Source organism: Diadema antillarum, unplaced genomic scaffold (genome assembly GCF_040938485.1).
Source record: "Diadema antillarum isolate AM-2024a unplaced genomic scaffold, OU_Dant_1.0 scf00000136, whole genome shotgun sequence".
NCBI classification, from domain to species: domain Eukaryota; kingdom Metazoa; phylum Echinodermata; class Echinoidea; order Diadematoida; family Diadematidae; genus Diadema; species Diadema antillarum.
Genome location: NW_027271025.1, coordinates 2,524,276 through 2,546,589, shown reverse-complemented (window position 1 = coordinate 2,546,589; position 22,314 = coordinate 2,524,276). Strand labels below are relative to the sequence as shown.

At 37.6% G+C, this 22,314-nt stretch overlaps 1 protein-coding gene and 1 long non-coding RNA gene across 2 annotated transcripts; both read left to right on the top strand.

Moving 5' to 3' along the window:
• The first annotated feature begins 5,389 nt into the window (after window positions 1–5,389).
• Window positions 5,390–7,083, top strand: LOC139720990 (uncharacterized). The gene is made up of 3 exons (XR_011710199.1): window positions 5,390–5,498; window positions 6,239–6,364; window positions 7,034–7,083. It is a non-coding gene; the product is annotated as an uncharacterized lncRNA (long non-coding RNA).
• An 8,423-nt stretch (window positions 7,084–15,506) lies between these two features.
• On the top strand, window positions 15,507–22,063 carry LOC139721016 (uncharacterized). The gene is made up of 7 exons (XM_071632346.1): window positions 15,507–15,591; window positions 16,461–16,577; window positions 16,979–17,089; window positions 17,837–17,953; window positions 19,153–19,281; window positions 20,613–20,732; window positions 21,888–22,063. Exons 2-7 carry the CDS (start codon window positions 16,484–16,486, stop codon window positions 22,061–22,063), a joined length of 747 nt encoding a protein of 248 aa, XP_071488447.1. The 5' UTR covers window positions 15,507–15,591; window positions 16,461–16,483.
• Window positions 22,064–22,314: the final 251 nt, after the last annotated feature.

Sequence of the window (22,314 nt, the reverse complement as noted above, 5' to 3'; positions counted from 1 at the left end):
GCTAGTATTATTCTGTGATATATGCGTTTGATACCCCCCCCCCCCCCCGCCCTTGTCACAAGAAGGTAAGTACATATTCCGTGTCTTATCCCTGTGTGTTTTAAGGTTCAACTGATGCCTGCTTATCACATCCGTGCCAAAATGGAGGAACGTGCAGAGACGACTCGTACGGAGGCTACACGTGCGATTGTCCGCCGAATGCATACGGTCTTATGTGTGAAGGTGAGAATTCTGCCGACATATTTGCTTGTCTTGACATAAACTATACTGGGATGGCGTTTTGTTATGTCCTTCATGTTGCGCGGGTGTATGCAAAAGGTGATTGTATTGTATTGTATTTATTTTCCGTCATTAAAAAGATATACAAACAAAGATATATTACATCAAATAGACCTTCAACGGAGGGATGACCATACTCAGCACTGTTATCGTAACAGCGCTGTTTTACAGAGGGGTCCCTTACATGAGAAATATAAGCAAACAATTATAGGCACATAGGAAGTAAATACAAACATTCAGAGAAATATATCAGCTGTGAATTAAATACAGTTATAAACTTCGAAGATAAATATATAAACACAAAAACAGACATCTACGTGGTTACATAAGAATAAAATACAAAAATTCAGAGAAGTGTTTTAGTTGTGAATTATATACAATTATAAACTTGGATGATGGAGTATAAACACTCACAAAAAATCACAAATATAATTTTCTAATCCCTTTAAAAATATATCTGGACTTGAGGTCAATTTCAAGGTATGAGGCAGTGCATTGTATTGCATCGATCCCCTGTAATGTGTTGTTCTTTTACAATAATCAGTACGAGGCTTTGGGAGAAGAATGTTATCTGCGTTACGAAGAGAATATGAGTAACGGGAAGGCTGGAATACATCATTCATAGATGAGGATAACATATTATGAGTTGATTTGAATACAAACATATTCAAATGCTTCCTACGTCTAGATTCAAGAGAAGACCAGTTTAAAACAGAATGGATTTGTAAATTAGACACACGTTCATAAGGATTTGTTTTCATTATAATCCGCCCAGCGCGATTTTGAAGGATTTGCACTTGCTTGATATACTTTTTATGACTTGAATCAAATATAATATCAGCGTAATCAAAAAGTGGCAAGATAATGGACTGATAAATCAACTTCAGATTAGATTCATTGATAAAATGACAAAGTCTGCCTAAATACTTCACTAATTTTCCTGCTTTTTTACGTAAATTCTCGATATGAACATCCCATTTCAATTTGTTATCAACAATAAAACCGAGGTATTTAACATGATCTACTTGTTGTATTGGTCTACCGTTCATATAAACATCTAATCTGTTACATCTATTCAACATGTGCCTTGATCCAATGAGTAAAGATAAAGTCTTTTCAAAATTGATAGTCAGTTTATTTGCACACATCCATTTATAAACACAAACCAGATCATTATTAAGGTTCATATGTACACTATCAATATTACTATCAGAAAAATACACGACAGTATCATCGGCATATAATTGGATTGAGCAGTTAGGTATCTGCACAAATCATTAATAAAAACGATAAACAAAAGGGGACCAAGAATCGATCCCTGTGGGACTCCATAAGATATGGGTAACGGGGTTGAAAGATGTGAATGAAGTGACGTACAAATGGATCGCCCCTTCAGGTAATCAATGAACCATGGCAGACAATCATCTGATACCCCAATATTGCGTAATTTGGTTAAAAGCAACTCATGATTCACACAATCAAACGCCTTTTTTAAGTCTATGAATACGGCCCCAGTATATTTCCCTTCATCTATTGCTTTCATCCATTCATCTGTCACCTTGACTAAGGATGTGATTGTGGAATGCTTTCGCCTAAATCCAAATTGTTTGGGAGATAATATGTTATTTTCTTCAAGGTAAGCCTTTAATTGTCTTTGTACAAATCTTTCGAGCAGTTTAGAAACAGTGGGTAGTATTGAAATAGGACGAAAATTGTTTGGAGAATTAACGGTACCAGATTTATGAATGGGAATAACCTTTGACATTTTCCACTTTTTGGGGAACTTATTTTCACACAAAGATCTATTAATAACATACGTTAAACAAGGAACAATAATGGGTGCGCTTATTTTCAAAATCTTGGAAGAAATCTCATCCAGACCTACTGAAATGCTATCTCTCAAATTTTTCAGTTCCTTATGTACATCATCATCCTCAGAAACTACATGAAATCTAAATTGTACATCATCATCAATATAAATATCATTTTCATAGTACGACTGAGTGGGCTGTTCTTCAATATCAGAAGCAAGCTTTTCTCCAATAGAAGAAAAATATTGATTGAACTCATTTCTCTTGGATTCACAATCTGATACATTACCTTGGGGATTACTACTTTGTGAATTAGGCGTGACAGATTTCAAAATCTTCCAAATATCACCGGATCTTCCCTTAGCTGAAGAAAGTCTATCCACATAGTACTTTCTTTTTGCTTTCCTTATTTCAGAGGTGACTTTATTTCTCAGTTTCCTGTACATATACATGGTATCACTTTCCTTCGTTTTCTTTGATTTCCTTTTAATTTTATCTCGTTGTTTAATTAGATTCATAATTTCCGAAGTCATCCAAGGAGAACATTTTTTTTTAACTTTCCTGGATTTTACAGGCATAAATAGATTAACAGTTTCCATGAGATAATCTTCCCATAATTTGACAGCCTCGTCAATATCTTTTGCGAAGAGAACGTCTTCCCAAGGTTGGTTTTGTAAATGATCACAAAAAGCTGTTATATCAACATTTTTAAAATTTCTGTAGCTTAATGCACGGGGTTGATGTGGAGAATGAGTAGACGGAGATCCCCAGACAATGAAATTCATGGAATATGGTCGCTTAATCCAATGTGAATGACACCCGAGGATTTCACAAATTCAATTCTGTTGGTTAGCATCAAATCAATCAAAGAAGATGACGTATCAGTGACACGAGTACTTTCTGTGATGTTTACAGTTTGCATGGAATAAATATCATGAATCTGCATCACACGTTTTGTGTCACCTTGATAGGGTTTCTTTAAAATGTCACAGTTGATATCGCCCATGATCACGGTACTGTGATTGAAACTATCGATGAACGACAAAAGTGATTCGTAGTGATCAAGTAGCTCGGAATTCCCACTCGGGGGCGATACCATGTTACAAAAATTAATGGCTGTGAAGATTTCTTACGAACAAGGATAGCTAAGGCTTCCAAGTTCTGTAGAGATGCATGATCTAAAATTTCAATATCATAGTTTTCACGAACATATAAAATGACGCCACCACCATGTCGGTTTCTATCTTTTCGAATGATCTTGTAGTGATCAACATTGATTTCTTTATCCGTAACTGTATCGTCTAACCAAGTTTCATTAAAAGCACAAATATCTATTGCATTATCAGACATGATAGCTCTCAGTTCATCTATGTTTCGCAATAAACTTCTCACATTCAACTGTACCATTTTTAGACCTTTGCTTTGCAATTGACTGAATTGTAACGATTGTTGGTCAGCAGAGAAATTACTTTTATTTATCATAGATTCGACTGAAGAGAGACTTATATTAGCATCTCGAGTTTCATGGTGTGATATATTGAATGGCAGCTCGAGAAAGATACACTGATTACAAATCCAATCTTTGGAGGAATGAAAAAAATCAAAATCTAAAGAGGAACATGAAAGATGTGTCCAGATATTACAAATAACACATTTTATGGCATTTTGATTACTTTTCACAGATTTAGCACAGAAAAAACAAGGATATTTCAAAGTCATAATGCGCTTCGTGTGCTATGAGATTAAACAGTAAAAGAAAAAAAAAAACGTATTTAGCTTACAGCTTAGAGTCAATGTCCGCGAGGCTGAAGATGGAGACCTTTTTGCCATCTGCATTGAGAGCAGTGATCCTTCCGTCAAGCGTCCAGACTTTCTTGACTTTCGCATGAGAACGAAGCTTGTTGACAATCGCTTGTCTCTTGGTAGTGAGATCCTCGTGAATGAAGATATCCGTTCCCTTGAGTTTGGATCTGGCAGAGTAGATTTCATGTCATGTGTTGTACCTGCAGAATTTGATGATGATTGGTCGCGGATTCTTTGATTCACGGTTCCAGTACCTCGGAGTGACACGGTGACTACGGTCAATGTGCCCAGGGTCAAGAGTAATTCCAAGATGGCGGCGAGCGGTGTCGATGACCAGTTGATCGGTATTTTCGTTTTGTTCCTCCAGGATTCCATGAAAACGAAGACATTGTCTTCGCGTGTATTGCTCTTGGTCCTCGCACAGACGATGCATTTCCTTCAGCTGTCGTGTGAGATCTTGAACAGATGATTCGAGCGTTGCGATTTTTTCCTTCTGCTCATGAATGTCCAGCTGAATGGCCTCGTAAACTCGTTGAGTCACCTCCTCTTTCACAGCATCAACAATAGCTTGAACGAGCCTGGAATGAGTCTCCTCATTGATCGCATTGTTCACATGTGTTCGGATGCTATTGATGAGATGCGAGTCATTCAACTGGTCCTCGGTTGGTTGACCAGCTGGAGTAAGGGGAGGACTCCCGAAGGAGGCTTGCCGGTCTGCTCCCGGTTCGTGTAGCTCCTGGCTCCGTACCTCAGGCTCCTTCTTTGGGGAGGTATCCCTGGCTTCAGAGTCCTTCCTCTCATTTCTCGTTTGAGCCCGTCTCCTCATCTTTGAAACAAACACTGACTTGTTAAAACATAGAGAGGTGCTATTGCTGGATTCTTATCCACATGACAGAGTGTGACGTTAATAAAAAACAGCAATTCAATCCAGATTTTGAAGAGGTGTGCAGATGCACGTCCACTCGCGTCCACTCGCCAATAAATAACGACATCTCAGACAGGACTGTCCATGGCATCAACCAACCGCCTGAGGAGCATGCGCACAATCATCAAGTCATCATATCATATACATTGTGCTTGTGTACTCATCGTGACATCACAGTACTATTATATGCCACATTTGAGCTGAAAAAATTTGTTATTTTTAAAAGGGGAGTTTGATATGTTTTAAAGTGGAACAGTAAATCAATTAAACAAAAGACAAAGGTATAGGTACTCACCGTGTAACAGTATGAATTTAGCCGATTTGTAAATACGAAAATACCTCACATTTGTTCATGTAACGTTAGGCTAAATGTATATTCTTATTGATATGATCATTAACGAAATGAATAATGGTTCCTCTTGTAAATGTGTAAGCTATATTCTCATTAAATACATCAGTCTATCAGACGATTCTGTATGAGTGCAGTTTTTGTCATTTTGTTCCATCACGAGCTGCCTCACAAAATGTGCAAGATTTCATGTTTTTTATACGTGTGCCACCAGGATTTATGGATCCCTGCGCTTCAAACCCGTGTTTGTATGGGGGATCGTGCAGGCATAACCCGCACGGAGGATTCACATGTGATTGTCAACCGAACTTTTACGGACTGCTGTGTGAAGGTAAAAATGACAAATACTCTGTCGATTCCCATCACATCAGTCTTGGGAATGGTTTCGAAATGATCGAGATTCCTACCCTCCAAAAAGCCATCCTTGACATTTATAAAGGTATAGTTTCCCATCGGGAGCAGTGATTTGCTCGTGTAGAGTGTTTGAGTCGTCACTTTTGATGCATATATTAGGGTCAGCTGTGTCACAAAACATTTTACCATTTAAAAAATTTGCAATAAAGCCTAAAATGTAAGGAAAATATCTCTAATTTTCTTTCTAAACCATAAGTGTAAACATGGTAAAGACGGTTTAGTCTGGAAACAATTTTATCATAACTATCATATTGTTGATATTTTGTATACTTAACAATACTTAACCTTGATTATACTGATTGAAGATTTTACATTGCTTTTTTCCAACTCATATTTTAGAACCATTTTGAAGCTTTAAAGCTGGGTTTTGGTTTATTTGCAAATGATAAATAATGCCTTCATTGAAAATATCCATACAATGGCGGGGGATGAACAGTTCAGATATTAAAAAAAATTGTAACAGCGGGCACTGAAAAGTTAAAATGTAGTAATATAGATGTGTAGGTGCGTCGCAGGTGTAAAATTTTCAATTGTCTATTTGAAATCATAGTTGATCTTAGTTTTGGGTCTGGCATTTGGGATTCTGGTAATGGCTTCTTCAGTAGGCCTAAGAAACTAACGTCATTCCCGTTTTTACCAACATTTCATTACCACCAGCATCAGTAGATCCCTGCTTTTCACTACCGTGTCTGAATGGAGGATCGTGTCGGAATGCTACATTTGGCGTGTATGGAGGCTTCGTGTGCAATTGTCTACCAAACTTTTCTGGTCTGTTCTGTGAAGGTATTAGATTGAAACTCAAGCTTCTCGTTTTCATTCAGGTTTTTTTTTTTTTCATCAACTATTTTTAATAAAACAAGCAAAGCAAAAGGTATTATACTGAGACAATGATTGTACCTTCGCCAACTAATTTTATCATGTATATGATGCCGGCTTATAGAGCATTGATTACTTAATTCTCAAGAAGGCAGCATTACACTATTACTTAGTCACGTTTATTAAACAAGACACCGATATAACATGTGAACTCACGAGATTACAGTGCACTCCCGTTTTAACGAAGTCCTTTGTTATATTGAAATGATTTCTTTATAGCCGAACATTAGAGTGTAAAAAGATATCTAGATTACATATATCAGACATGGATTTTATTTTTTTTTGTAATGAGAATTTCGTTATAATCATGTTCGTTATAACGGTAGTGCACTTTGGCATGTATTTTGGTTCCCATCAAATGTGATGTTTACTTATTGTAATAATCTATATGTTCCATTTGAGCATCCATGATCATTGCGCTTCTTTAACTGGTGATTTTGAGTGGGCTTTGTAAATATTTGTGCTCTTTGATGTTATGTTACGAAAGTGAAAAGTATATCCGCCTTGAGTTTGGATTCTTTTAATGCATGTTTCAAGAAACTAGAGAAACTAGTAAACTTTCCCTTCATACAATAGTGCCATCCGGACCAACAGATTATTGCCTATCACAACCGTGTCTGAATGGGGGATCGTGTACGAATGATATGTATGGAGGCTTCACGTGCGAGTGTCCACCAAACTTCTACGGTCACATGTGTGAAGGTATCGGATAATTCATATTGCAACTTTATTGCTGTGTTTTCCGTCAGAGCTGGGTGGGACTATTTTCAATAAACCCATACCCACAGAAATCCGTTCTAATATTCTGGAGGTGAAAATGATTATGGTATGTTGACAGGTTGAAAAGTTTTGGAAGAGAACGAAAAGATATAAGGGGTCGTACAACAGTGGAATATTCAGATTTATGACAGACAATAACAGGGGGCTTCCTTGCGATATTTTTTTTTCTCAGGTGTTAGGGTAAAAATTTCCTTACGTGAGTTCTTCATGTGATACAAGCATTTTCGAAATTACGAAATAATCAATGTTTTAAAATGAATGACACTAAGACCAACGGAATGCTGGCAAACAAAAACCATAAGATATGGAAGTATTTTCAGGAGGCAGAGATAACCAAATGAAATTTCCTTAAAAAAATCCGCCACAGCGTTAACACTCGTCGAGCAACATATGGACAAAAAGTATAAACTTATCATATTTGCACATAAAGTACAGTAGGTTAAGAATTTTGCACATTCACTGAAGCAAGTTAATCAGAAGATACCAACGAATGTCATCTTTTTTAATTACCTGGTCAAAAAATGTCAAAAACGGTTTGTACACTGAGAAACAAATCGTATTGTTCGCCTTGTTGTTTCGCAGTGTATCACGTTGTAGTTTAAAAAGGAGGCTCTTCACCACTCCTCCAACATCACACATTAATAATGAAACCTTATTCATCGACAGGCACCCATCCAAGTAGCTGTGACCCCAACCCTTGTCTTAACGGAGGCACCTGTTGGAGCGGCAGCTACGGCAACTGGTATTGTCAATGTCTTTCTGGATACTACGGGACATCATGTGAACATTCAAGTAAATATATATCATATTTTCATAATGCGTATTGAACTTTAATGATAGAAAAAAGGGAATTGTGTCACGTTTATTGCATGATGTTGGACTTAATTCCAGAGTCATAGCTCAGCAACGTTGCGTGTAATCATAACGTTTGTGTGACCCATACCGTCCGATCTAGTATAAGAGGCAAAATACTCTGACCTCGGAGAGGACATAAATGAATCTCCTGTGTGTGAGAGAGTAGCAACTCATGTAGGTAAAAGATCCCGCTTCTTTCTCCATCATGAAGAACAGGGTACATCAGTTGATGCAGTGGACCCGCCTCACACCCAAATGGACCCCATGTTAGTCCAGTTGGTGCAGCTGAATATGGGCTATCCAGCCATTTTGATTCTTCTCAGATGAAGAATGAAAACAAACAAATTTCAACTCATCAGCCTAGAATACTGAGAAGTGAAAAGTGTTGTTCCTCTCTTGTCTCATTATCTTGTATAGTTCACAGACAAATACCCAAAACAACTCTTCCAACATAACGCACGATGGAATCTTATTTATCGCAGGTACCCAGCCAAGTAATTGTGACTCCCATCCCTGCCTTAATGGAGGTACCTGTTGGAACAAAAGCTCCGGCGGCTGGTACTGTCAGTGTCCTGTTGGATACTCTGGGACATCGTGTGAACATCCAGGTATGAAATGGAGCTGAACATTAAAGACACAAAAAAGCCATCTTTTTGTATTTATCATAATGATGTTAGACTGCAACTTATTATTATTACATGATACATATACAAATATTTTTAAACATACGTGTTAATAAGATTATGTGCTTAAACTGTGCACATTTAGCTGATAACACAATATGTAAGTTTGTGTATAACTACAAGGGATTGCATGTAAAGGCATGTGCATCATTTGGAACACCAAGGGTTGCATGAGAAGTCTTCCCCCTTAAATTATAATTTTCTTTTTTGATTATCATCAAGTCTGTCCAACAATAAATAAGTTCAGTGAATAAGAGTATAACCAATTGCCATTCCTCTGGAGATTTCCGAAATAGGGGAATAACCCCCACACTTACAGCATTCAAATATTCAAGTACCTCTAACATTTCAACCCTGCATGCCACCCATCTGTTCCAGGCGATCCCTGTTTCTCCCAACCGTGTCTTAATGGAGGAACGTGTAGGAATGCAACTGACGGAGGATTCGCGTGTGACTGTCTACCCAGTTTCCATGGTGCGAGGTGCGAAGGTACGAAGAAAGGAAAGAAAGATATCTAGATGCGTGTATATTCAAATATATATTTGTAGCTCCCGTATTTACAGATTTACTTGAAATAACAAGGCTTTGGATTAACTTGGATTTACGTGAAATAAGTCGATCTTGCGTTGTGGTGTTAATCCTTGCTCTAGATGAAACAAGAGCGCACAAAATTTTAATCGTAGCTTTGAGCGACCCCAGTTTCAATTGATCCCTGCCTGTCACACCGTGGTTTATAAAAATTGTTGAGTTTGCTGAAATGGCGTGTAAACGAACTTAGAATGTCTGCTGAACTTTCACAGTTCGTTATGTGAGGGAAGAGAAACCAGCCACAAACACGGGAAAAGTCAATAGAGAATCTATCAATGGCCCACCGTAGTCAGAAATCACACGTTTTGGTCAGAGCACTGTGAAAGGGAAATTTGTTCAGAATGTGAATAAAGTGCAATGACAGCGTTCAACTCCAGGTGTTCAACTCATATCAGGCGCGCCGGAAGCAGTTTTGGATTGGGGGGGGGGCAAATATTGGAGGAGGCTCACGATAGACCATTTATGTTACACAATACACACACACACACACACACACACACACACACGCACACACGCACACACACACACACACACACATATATATATCATATGTACAGTGGCGTACCGTGGGTCGAGACATTTGGGGGGGGGGCACCTTGTGGAAAAGTAATCTTGAGGGTGTGTATGCTTGTGCGTGTGTGCGTACGCTGTCAGTCTCTGCAAACTTAATGGGACTACCATACATTACGGAGTGTGATACATTCAACAACGCAGTCATTGAACAACATTGTAAGTTTTCCTTACATGGATTATGGAATGACGGTGTGAAACGGCAAATTACTGTCAGCAACATCAGGAGAATTGCATAACAATAAAATGCGAGCGAGCTTGAAAATTTGACATTTTACAGTCCCAAAACTGCCGTTTGTAGCTATATCTTTCGCTTTGGAAATTAAGGGGGGGGGCGCACCGGGCGCAACTGCTGGCAATTACTGGCAGCAACATTAGGAGAATGGCATAACTATTCAATGCGAGCGAGCGAAGCGAGCGAGCTTGAAAATTTTGACATTCTACAGTCCAAAAACTGCCGTTTGTAGCTATATATGTTTTTTTTTTCGCTTTAGAAATTAAGGGGGGGGGGGGGTGGCCCAGGCCCACCTGCTTGCAATTACTGGTAGCAACATCAGGAGAATGGCATAGCGAGCTTGAAAATTTTGACATTTTACAGTCCAAAAACTGCCGTTTGTAGCTATATTTTTTCGCTTTGGAAATTAAGAAGGGGGGGGGGGGGAGCGGTGCGGGCGGGGGTTAAAACTATTTTCCGCCGGTCGCGCTACCTACGTCAGGTGTCACGTTAGTAACAACTAGCGGTGAAAGAGGGACGTATGGAAGATTTTTTTTTTTCTCAAGGGGGGCACAATTTTAAAAATGACATAACAAAGAAGAATTTTTAAAAATTGCTTTAAAAGGAGGGTTGGCATGGGCCGGTTTTGCCCACCTCTAAATCCGCCAGTGCTTAAAGCTAATATTTTGATATTTACACGATTTTCCTAGCCAAAGGCCTCTAAAACTGCAACGGTTACATCATCGGCTGACAATAATCAGATGTTTGAATGAAATAGTCCATCAATACCCCTGACTAATGTGTTTGGGTTTATTTCCATCAGCGTTCATACATGATCCTTGTTACGGTTTGATCTGCGAGAATGGTGGAACTTGTTCGGCCCCCGCCGATTACCCATACTGCATCTGTGCCCATGGATTCACGGAGAGCATTGTCAAGATGGTAAGTAACTCGTAAAACAGACAGCAAACAGAAAGACAGACAGACAGACAGACAGATAAACCAACAGAAAATAAATTTTTATGACCATACATTTAAGCTGAACTCATTTGTATAATGCATATCAACACTGGCTAAAGTAGTGATGATAGATATATTATATTGCACATTAATATTCATATACATAAAATGAATAAACCCATAGATACTGTACATCAATTCATATCAATATTCTGGATAGACAAAATTTTGTATAGATTAAGATATCATTTTGTAACTTCCGTTTCACAGTTGTCCGAGCAGAAGTCTGTTTGTCATGTTTAATTTGTTGTTTTTAAAATGCCCTTACGATGAGAAACGCATATTTCACTTTCTACTTTGTTTACCACCAGTCATAACTGATCCATGCATGTCACAACCGTGTCTCAATGGGGGATTCTGCGTGTATGACGTGTACACCGGATTACAATGTCATTGTCTGCCAGGCTATCACGGTCTGAGATGTGAAGGTAAGAAACCAGAGACAGACACAGTCATACCAGGTGGAAAAGTCAGTGGAGATTTTTTCTCATGTTCATGACAACAATTAGATTGTTACTCTTGCAACTGTCTTGTGAGCACCATTTCGCTTGGCGAAAAAAAAAAAAAAATGTTCTGTTACGCGTAAGGGGATCATTCTCTATAAATGTTTTATACAACACCTCGGAGCAATGATCGGAACAATGGTCCGAGCCAAGACCTGAAAATAACAACGATCGTTTCTTCGGGCGAAGATAACAGGAAATACTAGTTTGATGACGAGTCTGCTCCTTCGGAATGAAGTATACATGCTTGGTGACGTCATCTTTCACTATCTGAGAATGCTTCGCAGTGGTATTACATACTGACTATAGAGATAGTGTGCACCGGTCCTTTTTAAAGCTAAATTCAGGAGATGTGCAATAGGTCCATGAAACAAGTGGATATAGATATTGTAACTTCGGGATGTTTAAAAAATCACTTCAAAATAATATACTATCATAATCTGCTTTTGAGAATATATGTGGTTGCAAACTTATTGTCAATTCTAAACATTAATAATTGTTAAAGTAGGGTCTATACTCTTGCCCTAACTCTTGACCTTATTCTATGCTCTTGACATTCATCCCATAATGTGATGGAACTTGTTTAAGTTTAGTCAGTTTTAAGAGCATAATATGCTCAGAAGTTGACAGCAGCCAAGAAGTACAGCACACTGTGTCATTCGGGGTTTGATTGTTGCTGTTGTTTTTTTTTTTCATCAGAGCACGTATCTAATCCTTGTGACGGTTTAATCTGCGAGAATGGCGGATCCTGTTTGGCCACAGCCGATTACCCATATTGCATCTGTCCTCATGGATACACAGGAGAACACTGCCAATATGGTAAGTATAACTGGTACGAATGAACACACATAGACAAACAGATAGAATGACAGAAAATGCCATGATTTTATGATATTTACGTAAATTTATTCTCTTTTCCATTCATTATGAAATCCCCCCCCAAAAAAATTTTTTGTAACCTACGTCTATAGATCAGTGAATAGCAACAGATATGTTAAAAATCCAGTGTATACAGACTGAACTTTAAATAAAATTTCATGATATAGAATGGATTTGATGATATGTCATAATATTGCATATACACTGAAACATTAAAAGTATTGTTTACCATTGGGAGCAGTGATTAAAAAATGTCCGAAATATCACATTTGATGCAGATGTGTAGGTCAGTTGTATCACAAAACATACCATATAAATGTTTGCAATAAAGCCTAAAATGTAAGGAGATATCACTATTTATCTCAATAAACCATTACTGTAGACGGTTTAGTCTAGAAACATTTTTATCATAACTATTGTTCACATTTTGTGTATTTAACAATTTAACATTGAATAAACTGATTTAAATTTTTACATTGATTGTTTTTATCCCTAACTCATATTCTAGAACTATTTTGAAGCACTAAAGCTGGGTTTTTGTTTCATCTGCAAATGGTAAATAATGCCTTTAATACGAATAATAGCTATACACTGCTTTTATAGTATGCGATGTACAGAGATGTGTGCACACATCAAATCGATAAACAGATGAACTCATTTATGTAATGAGTTATGCACATATACTTCAGATTTGTTGTTGCCGTTTTACAATAGTGTCCGAGCAGAATCCTGATGTTTGTACTGTGAGGCCATCACCGTCCTCACTGTGAGAAACGCATATTTCACTTCTTACTTTGTGTGCCACCAGATGTTACTGATCCCTGCCTGTCACAACCGTGTCTTAACGGCGGAGTGTGCGAAAATGTCATCTACCTGGGCTTCTCATGTCATTGTCTGCCGAACTTTTACGGTCCGACATGTCAAGGTAAGAAACCAGTGAAAAACATAAGTGGGAGAGTTAATGTAGTATCTATAATGGTACCTCTGCAGCCAAAGTCTTCAGGGGTCATCACAAAATCTTTATTCGACATTGGGTGATTTCAAGTTTGGTGCTAGTGCTAGTGCTAGTGCTAGTGATAGTGCTAGTGATAGTGCTAGTGAGTGCTAGTGCTAGTGCTAGCCCCCAAATGACGGCCTTAAATCGAGCTCTAACACCGACGGTCAGATTAGCGAGGCGATACCGATCAAAATTATCGATCACCAGCACGAGGTGCTAGCATCGCTCCACCGCAAAGTCCGCGGGAATTGTGCTACGAAAAAACTGATGGCGCATAGTTAAAGTCAAATATAAAAAGATGTAGCCATGACTGCTCAGTTTTAAACACATAAAAAGGAAAACACATTAAAATGCCACAAATTTCATCCGTTCATCAGGACCCAATTATCTTAATTTTGCTCCCAGGCTCAGATTTATAGCCATGTCGAGAGTGTTCGTGTACATTTATACTTGGGCGACCATTGCATTAGCATAGACTTTGCACGCAAAACGTGCATCTATTATGGAAGTGAATGTGGTCACGCACGGCAACGCTAACACCAGCACCGAACGTTGAATGACGAAAATGATAATCCCTAGGAAAAAGCATGTAAATCGCAAACACAAACGGCGGAGCTCGGTTCAGCAGACGACATTCAACACCGAGCCTAGCACCAGCAATCGGAAATACGTCATAATTTTGAGGTCAACTCCCAACACCGACGTGATTTCAAGTTAGGTTTTATCGCCGGCGCTATTGCTGAGATAGCACCGAACTTGAAATCTCCCGTTGTACGAGTAGGATTGGTACAATAGTGTGAACGATTTCGCATGGTGAAAATTTGATCCGTTGTTCGAAAATAGACCATACTCTCTGAATGTTATATATATGTTTATTTATACATAATATATACATATATATTCTGTTAAGTTTTCTTTGTTTTTACTTTTCTCTCCTTGTTTTTAAGCACTTTGCTTTAGTTTTGCTAGTTTAAGAATTAGATATTGTTCTTGAGGAGACTGCAAATTACAAGGAAGCTTTTCAGCGAACCCCTTCATTACCAACAACTTTTCTTTGATACAGTGAAGTCACAGTATATGATTGTATTTCCTTACACAATATTTTCTTCTTTATTTGATAAATTGAATTGTATTGATTTTGTATAAATATGCTGTAATTATTCTTTTGTTGGAAATGAAATGAAAAAAAATACAGTGAAACGAAATAAATTCGATTTTTTATATTCTATTTCAATTTTCAAAATCTCTTTCAAGGTTCATCCCATATGGTGCTAACTGATCGTCACCGTTTAATCAGTCGTACGAACTGACACAGATGAAGTTTCACGATTTCGTATCTATTTCAGTTTTCACAAGTTTTTTCTCTTTATTTCCATCAGATCAGGTATCTAATCCTTGCGACGGTTTTATCTGCGAGAATGGTGGATCCTGTCTGGCCACCGCCGATTACCCATACTGTAGCTGTGCTCATGGATACACGGGAGATCACTGCCAAGACGGTAAGTAACTCGTACCAATACAGACAGACACACAGACAGACAGACAATTTCGCAATCATACTTACGTATGTTTACTACGAAATGGATGAACACAAACACAGGGGCGGGTGGGGGAGGGAGTCGGAGAGAGAGAGAGATAAGTATAACTTACATTTGTTACTCCCTAAAATAAATGTAAGTGAATAGGATAAGGCGATGTATTTAATTTTCTTTTAACAGTAATCTGATAACATGGATAAGCCATCTAATCCGCGATAACGGCCTTTCACGTTGGCCCATTGCATCGTGTCCGCCCACAATTGTCTCGAGTTCATCCCGTTTTGTCCACGGTGGCTGAAACGGGACTGCCGTGGCCGACGGGAAAATGGTGTAAACATTGCCGTTAAAAAAAAATCAACATATTTCACTTGTTATTTTGTGTGCTACCAGTTATAACTGATCCCTGCCTGTCACAACCGTGTCACAACGGCGGATTCTGCCAGTATGACGTGTACTCCGGCCTAGAATGCCACTGTCTACCGAACTATCACGGCCTTAGATGTGAAGGTGAGAATCCAGATACAAACACTGGAGAGAAAATTCAATGGTACTGAATCATAGGCAGTCCATGTCTTCTGTGCCAATCAGAATCTACTACTCAAACAAAGTATAGATGCACACAAGTTGTGTTGTAAATATGGGAGTTCACACGAGGTGAAACCTTGTTGTATTGCACAAATAAATGTGATTCATAATTAATACAATAGTAATGCTCTGTAAGAAAAATATCTCAGAGCACCTCCGAAGTTAGTTACAGGCATGGTTCGTTTTTGCAAGAGAAAGCATCAGTAGTACGATCACATACAGACGTATCATGACTTCAATAGTATAGCTTAAACCGCAAGATACCAATTTTAATTTTATAGTTCACTTTCAAGAGCCGTGTATTACGGACGTTTAACAATATTTGCCTCTTTCATCAAACCCTTTGGCCCGAATTCACGAAGGTGGTACAATCTTTGTCCATGGTTTAAACCAAACCATGGACAAAGATTGAACCACCTTTGCGAATTCGAACCTTTCAGTCTCATGGTTACACCATTAAATGATCTTGTCTATATGCTTGTCTGCCATGTTTGCAGATTGATGTGAATATTAATAAAACGTTCTCAATTTTCAGGCTTTACCTTTAACATGTAGATGAAGTCAAGGTACTGTAGTTGGACTTTCCCTCATTTTTGGTTATCGATCGAGAATAGTGGATAATCGGTTCAGGCAATCTTTTGAACAATACAGTGAACTGACTTTTGTGATCACAAAAGTTTTTTACTTTTCTATTCTTTTCTCTTAATCTGTTGAATCATAAAGCAGAAAAAAAAAGAACAAACCAAATTAGTGCGGTAATAAAATCATCAGCGTGCTTTTTCCCCCATCAGAATTCGAAAATCCTTGTGATGGTATGATCTGCGAGAATGGTGGTACTTGTTTCTCCGCTGTCGACCAACCACATTGCATCTGTGTTCATGGATACACGGGAGATCACTGCCAAGATGGTAAGTAATTCATACGAATAAACAAAGGCAGACAAACATACATAATTATGTTGTTTGTATGAAATCAAGAGTCGAAACTAACGGAACTTTTTGGTGGCCTGTTTGGGTCACCACATACACGACATACTCATCAAATTAATTCAATTTTGGTTGGCCAAACAAATAAATTTGGTATTTTTATACTAATGGGAAATGGAAATAATTCAAATCTACTTACAGAGAGAGATTTAGACGTGGATTTATTACTTCCACTTCATAACTTTACGTGAAAATTTGAGATGAGTATTTCGACTTCACAATAAGAGAAAAATTATGCTTCTGTTGCGTTCTTAGTCCCACCCCTTGCCCAAATAACTCACAAGTGTTTTATTTTTCATCCTGTTTGCCTATATTTTTTTCAGCAAATCCCTGCCTGTCACAACCGTGTCTTAATGGAGGATGGTGCGAGAACGACATGTACGGAGACTTCGAATGTCAATGTCTGCCGAATTATCACGGTTCAAGATGTGAAGGTAAGAAACCAGAGGTAAAATAAGAAGGTGCAAAAGTCACCGTACATGTCAAGGCACAAGCTGTTGTATATGCCGCTGAAGTCTTGCATGCTGATGATAGATACTATACACAAAAAGATGACGGTCGCAAAGTGCGATTATACAATTTTTCTCACCAGGTAGTTGAACCGAACATCATCGAAACAATACTATACACATCAAGGTGATGGTCGCAAAGTGTGATTATGCAATTTTTCTCACCAGTTACTTGATTCAAACATCATCAAACGTCGTGTTTGTGTAAATGCCCCTGCATCTAAGTCCGGTCCCCATTCTACGATGATTGCTGGTGATGCTGAAAGGTCCTTTGCATTGTTTGATCACAATGAATATCAAATGAATTGATTTGATATTGATGGACTTATTATTCCCATTAAAATGGTTGAAAAATTTGGGATTTGTAGATCTGTTCACTTCAGCAAAATTTAGTATGCGATAGTTTGTCACGACACTTATAAGGTCGGGGCTGTAACAAAACTGGATTAGAAGGTCACTTAGCCTATAGATGGTGATATATAGATATTCTGCACAATACAATACTGTAAAACACTTTCGAAAGGTAAATAAAGTAGTCGATGATCCTATCACGAATTACTGATCGATAGTAATCGACGTTTGAAAGAGATTCTCTATTCAATCATAAAAGCTAAGAAAATTAACAAACCTGATTTGTGCGGCAACGAAACCAAACGTGCTTATTTCCACCAGAATTCGTAAATCCCTGTGATGAACTGATCTGCGAGAACGGTGGAACTTGCATGGCCCCCACCGATTACGCATATTGCAGCTGTCCACACGGATTTATTGGAGCTCGCTGTCAGGATGGTAAGGGGCCTATACGTACCTCTATCTTTCTTTGCACAAAATTTATAGATATTTTTGAGTTCTGTTTTGGTGAATACTTATGTGATATTTTGAACTTCATTAGATGTAATTCAAGATTATGTCTAAAATTATTTAACTCACATGTTACTGATATAATTCTGTTTATGAGTGTTAATACAGGTTTACCGTAACTGTATTTATATCGGTTGTTTTATTTTTATTTTGTAATTTGTCTATGTGTCTATGCTGTGTGATTAATAGCGATTGCAACTGATAACGGATGAAACTAATAAAAAGATGCAACAAAACTAAAACATCCCTATAATTCACTCCTATAGTTACTCCACAAATAGGAATCCCTTGTACAAAGGTATAGGAATTTGTTCTGTTGGTATTCCAAAACCCTCAAATTTCCTGTACCTACACACACACACACACACACACACACATATATATATGTATATACACTCAGCAAAAAAAGTAAATTCCCCCCTAACATTTTTGGATATATCTCAAAAAGTATTTTACGGATTTTCATAATTCAAACGGGAATGGATAGGGAATTTCATTACTCATAACATGAATGGCATATCAGTGCCACCAGATATCATTATTGGTGTAAAAAAACGCATTTTATGTCAAAAAGCATGGGAAAAAAGTTGCACTTCAGGCTATATGAAGCATATTGTATACATTTCCTATGTAAGTTAGCAAATGACCTTTTTAAATTGTGGAATTCTCAGGAATTTTTTCAGGTACAATGTGCTTCCCTATTAAACAGATGTAATGCATACTTTTTAAACAATATGTTGGTAGAAGCCATGTGATTTGTAATTTCAATCTGGGTTGATCACATAAATGTGCCTATGGCCATTTTGCATCATGCGCTCAAGTTGTAAATACATAAAGGCATTGTTTATGCTGTCACAAAGAGGGATGATAATTTGACTGGGCATTACATTTTTTATATAATTATGGGTAACTTTAAATGGCTCTGAACGTGGTTAGACATAACCATACTAGCATCATCGTTATTAGAGTTGTTTATTGGTATCAAGAAACATATTATATATATATATATATATATATATATATATATATATATATATATATATTATTGGTATCAAGAAACATATTATATATATATATATATATATATATATATATATATATATATATATTTCTTCCTTTTTTTTTAGCGTTGCCAACCCCTGCCCCTTCTCCGTGCGAGGCAAGTCCGTGTGAGAACAACGGTATCTGCATATCACTAGGAGAGGGGTACCAGTGCTACTGTGCTGATGGATTTTCCGGACCTCATTGCGAGCTGGGTACGTGTACTACGAATTTCCTTAAAGAGGAATTCTTGTCCTGTTATAAGTTAGTTAATAAAAAAGAGTAAGATCTTACGAGTACGACAGTGGAAATTTGATCAAATCGGATGAAAATTCAAGGAAGTTGTTAAATTCTATAAGTTTTCGCTAAATTTTGCTAAATAGTTCTCAAACAATTAGTGCGAATATGCAAATGAGTGATCCGATGATGATGATTTCATGACCTTACAATTTTAGAGTAATCGTTAAAAATGATAAAAAAACATTTTGTTATTCCTGGCTGAATATCTTAGAAATAATGATCACATACTGGGATTTGGAAATTTTATTATTCGTTGTTGAAAGTGAAAATGAGTAAATGACATGAGATGAAAATTTGAACATGAGGCAGAGTTACGTTTGAACAAAAATTATGGTTATTTGAAAATTTTTCATAACTGTTAACTTTAATATATTTACAAACTTATTAGACACACCGCATTCGGGTTTTCTTTTTAATGTATAATGGAAATCCCGGCCTATTATGTATTTTTGCCAAAGATTTCATTGGCATTACCATGCCTCTAATATACTGCGGCATGCATTGAATATTCTTCTGTCAATTGAGTATTGTATTTCCCGTCATAAGTAGGCCTACATTAATACAAACAAGCAGCTGAGACGTCATTTTATCTGAAGTTGTCTGACATAAGTTGTATATCAACATTGAAAAAAGGAGAGAGTTGGGAGCTGAAATGTGGTGTATCCCTTGTGAACAGATACAGATTTATATAATGCATACACATCGTGCTCTCATCAACAAATGATTCAATAGATGCAGAACTGTCTGTTTATAATCTGATTATGTAAATTAAATCTGAATCCCCCTCCCCCCCCCCCCCCCCCCGAAAGAAAAATGTACTATGGCAAAAACACTTCCTTGAAGATCACGAATTTTGTGTGAATCCAAATTTTGGTTCCGGGTGTATTTCATGCTGTATATGAAGGATGAACAAATAAGATTTATCTGGAATACCAGTGAATACCATGGGTCTTTGTGTCGTGATTTCATGGCATAATATGAGTTTTTAATATTAGATCCGTAGATATGGCAATGCTTGTACGTGTGTTTATGTGCGTGTGTTAATTTTCAACTACAACAATTTTTTATTTGTATATGATATGAATGAAATCGGTGAAGATCACTGAAATAAAGTGTGTGTGTGTGTGTATGTGTATATATGCGTGTGCTTGTGAGTGTGTGCGTACACGCTATACCATTTCTTATCACAAAATAGTGACATTACCTGCTCTCGATCCCTTGTAACACATTCGCCTCTGTATTCTAGACGTGTCGGCGTGTTTGCCAAACCCGTGTGGAGAGGGAGTGCTGTGTGTCGGCGTACCGGAGACCGAGGACCCAACCGACTACATCTGCAAATGTCCAACGGGTGTCGACTGCTCAATAGGTAAGGCTTAAATATGACGACATTCACCCACAAGTAACATAATTATCCCAATGCTTTCCTTGTTCGCCTTCATGCAAACGAAGCTTGCATGTTTAAAGCTCATTGTGCATTTTTTCCCTAGAAATATTTTGAAAAACAACTTGTTGATCTGTTGATAGTAGTCTTTTCTTCATCACGGTTTGTAGCAGAAACGACATCACATATACAAAAAGTACATCGAAAATTATTCGAATGCAAATATTGCTATTGAAATATCTGAGAAGCAAGAGCCTTTCCAGGTGCACACACACGTACACACACACACACACATACGTACACACACACACACACACACACACACACACAAACATGTCTGTTTGACGTCTGTTAGATCCAACTACACTTGGAAGCTGTTAACGGAAAACAATACCGCGACCCAAACGACAAGAGCATCATCCAGCCATTGACTCCCTTCCTCCTCTTTTTTTCTGAGGGTGTCAATGACGTAATTGCAATTGCTTGAAAATGAAATTGAAATATTTTCATATTCCATATTATATCATATACAAACAAAGTAAAATCTAAAGAAATATAGTGATTTTTTTCATATAATCACAAATGTGGAAGTTACTACTGAGAGGCGCTTCTTTTAAGATGTTGACCCCCTGCGGTATACAGATTATAATATCAAAGAAAAGGAAAAGTATTATAACTTAAAAATTAATGTACAAGGGCTCAATTAAGAACCCTGATATAAATATACATGTAATGTTACATAATGAAATATGTACAGTATATATAGTGTATATATTACAAGTTTATTCACATAATATTTACCGAGTGCATTGATATGTCATTGGAATAAGAATAAAGCAGAAAATAACCATTCGAGTATACGAAATTAAAATACTTCTACAAAATATACAGACATCAATTACCGTGAAATCGATTATCAATACTTATAAAAAAAAAACAACATTTTTTTTTAATAGCTTACACTTGAAGCTATCAGAGCTTTGAGCTTTTTTCATTGAATGGTAGAAGGAATTCCAAAGCATGATAAGGACCCGTAAACATAAAATTTTTGTAGCCGTAACTAGTTCTGTTTTTAGGAAGATGACAATTATTCGCTTGCCTTATTCAGTAATCATGTATAACTTTATTCTTTCGGAACAGGTGGTGGGAATTCTCCTCTTACGACCACGGCCAAGATTATCGTCGGAGCTGGATCTGGTGCCGTCGTGATTCTGGTCGTCATCGTCTTCGCCGTGGTAGTTGCGCTCGCTCGTAGAACATCCACAGGCAGTTCCCTGAAGTCTGCCAAGCAGACGGAGAGTAAGGTGAGAATGTGAAAAACACAGGTTTATGCCCAGAACCCAAGTCCAACATGAAAAGTCGAAGGTTAATCGTTTTTTGATATTTCGTAGTCTAGAGGGGGACTGTCGTAATTGAGTACCATATGAAGTAGCTGCTGCACTGCAGCGGTATAATAGGCCTAAGTGTGTATGCAAGTTGTTTCTTTTAAGGCATAGATTTGTTTCTGCAAGTAATAGTAGAGGTAATGATATTAAATCACTACGTCTTTTCACGTTTTTTTATTGTG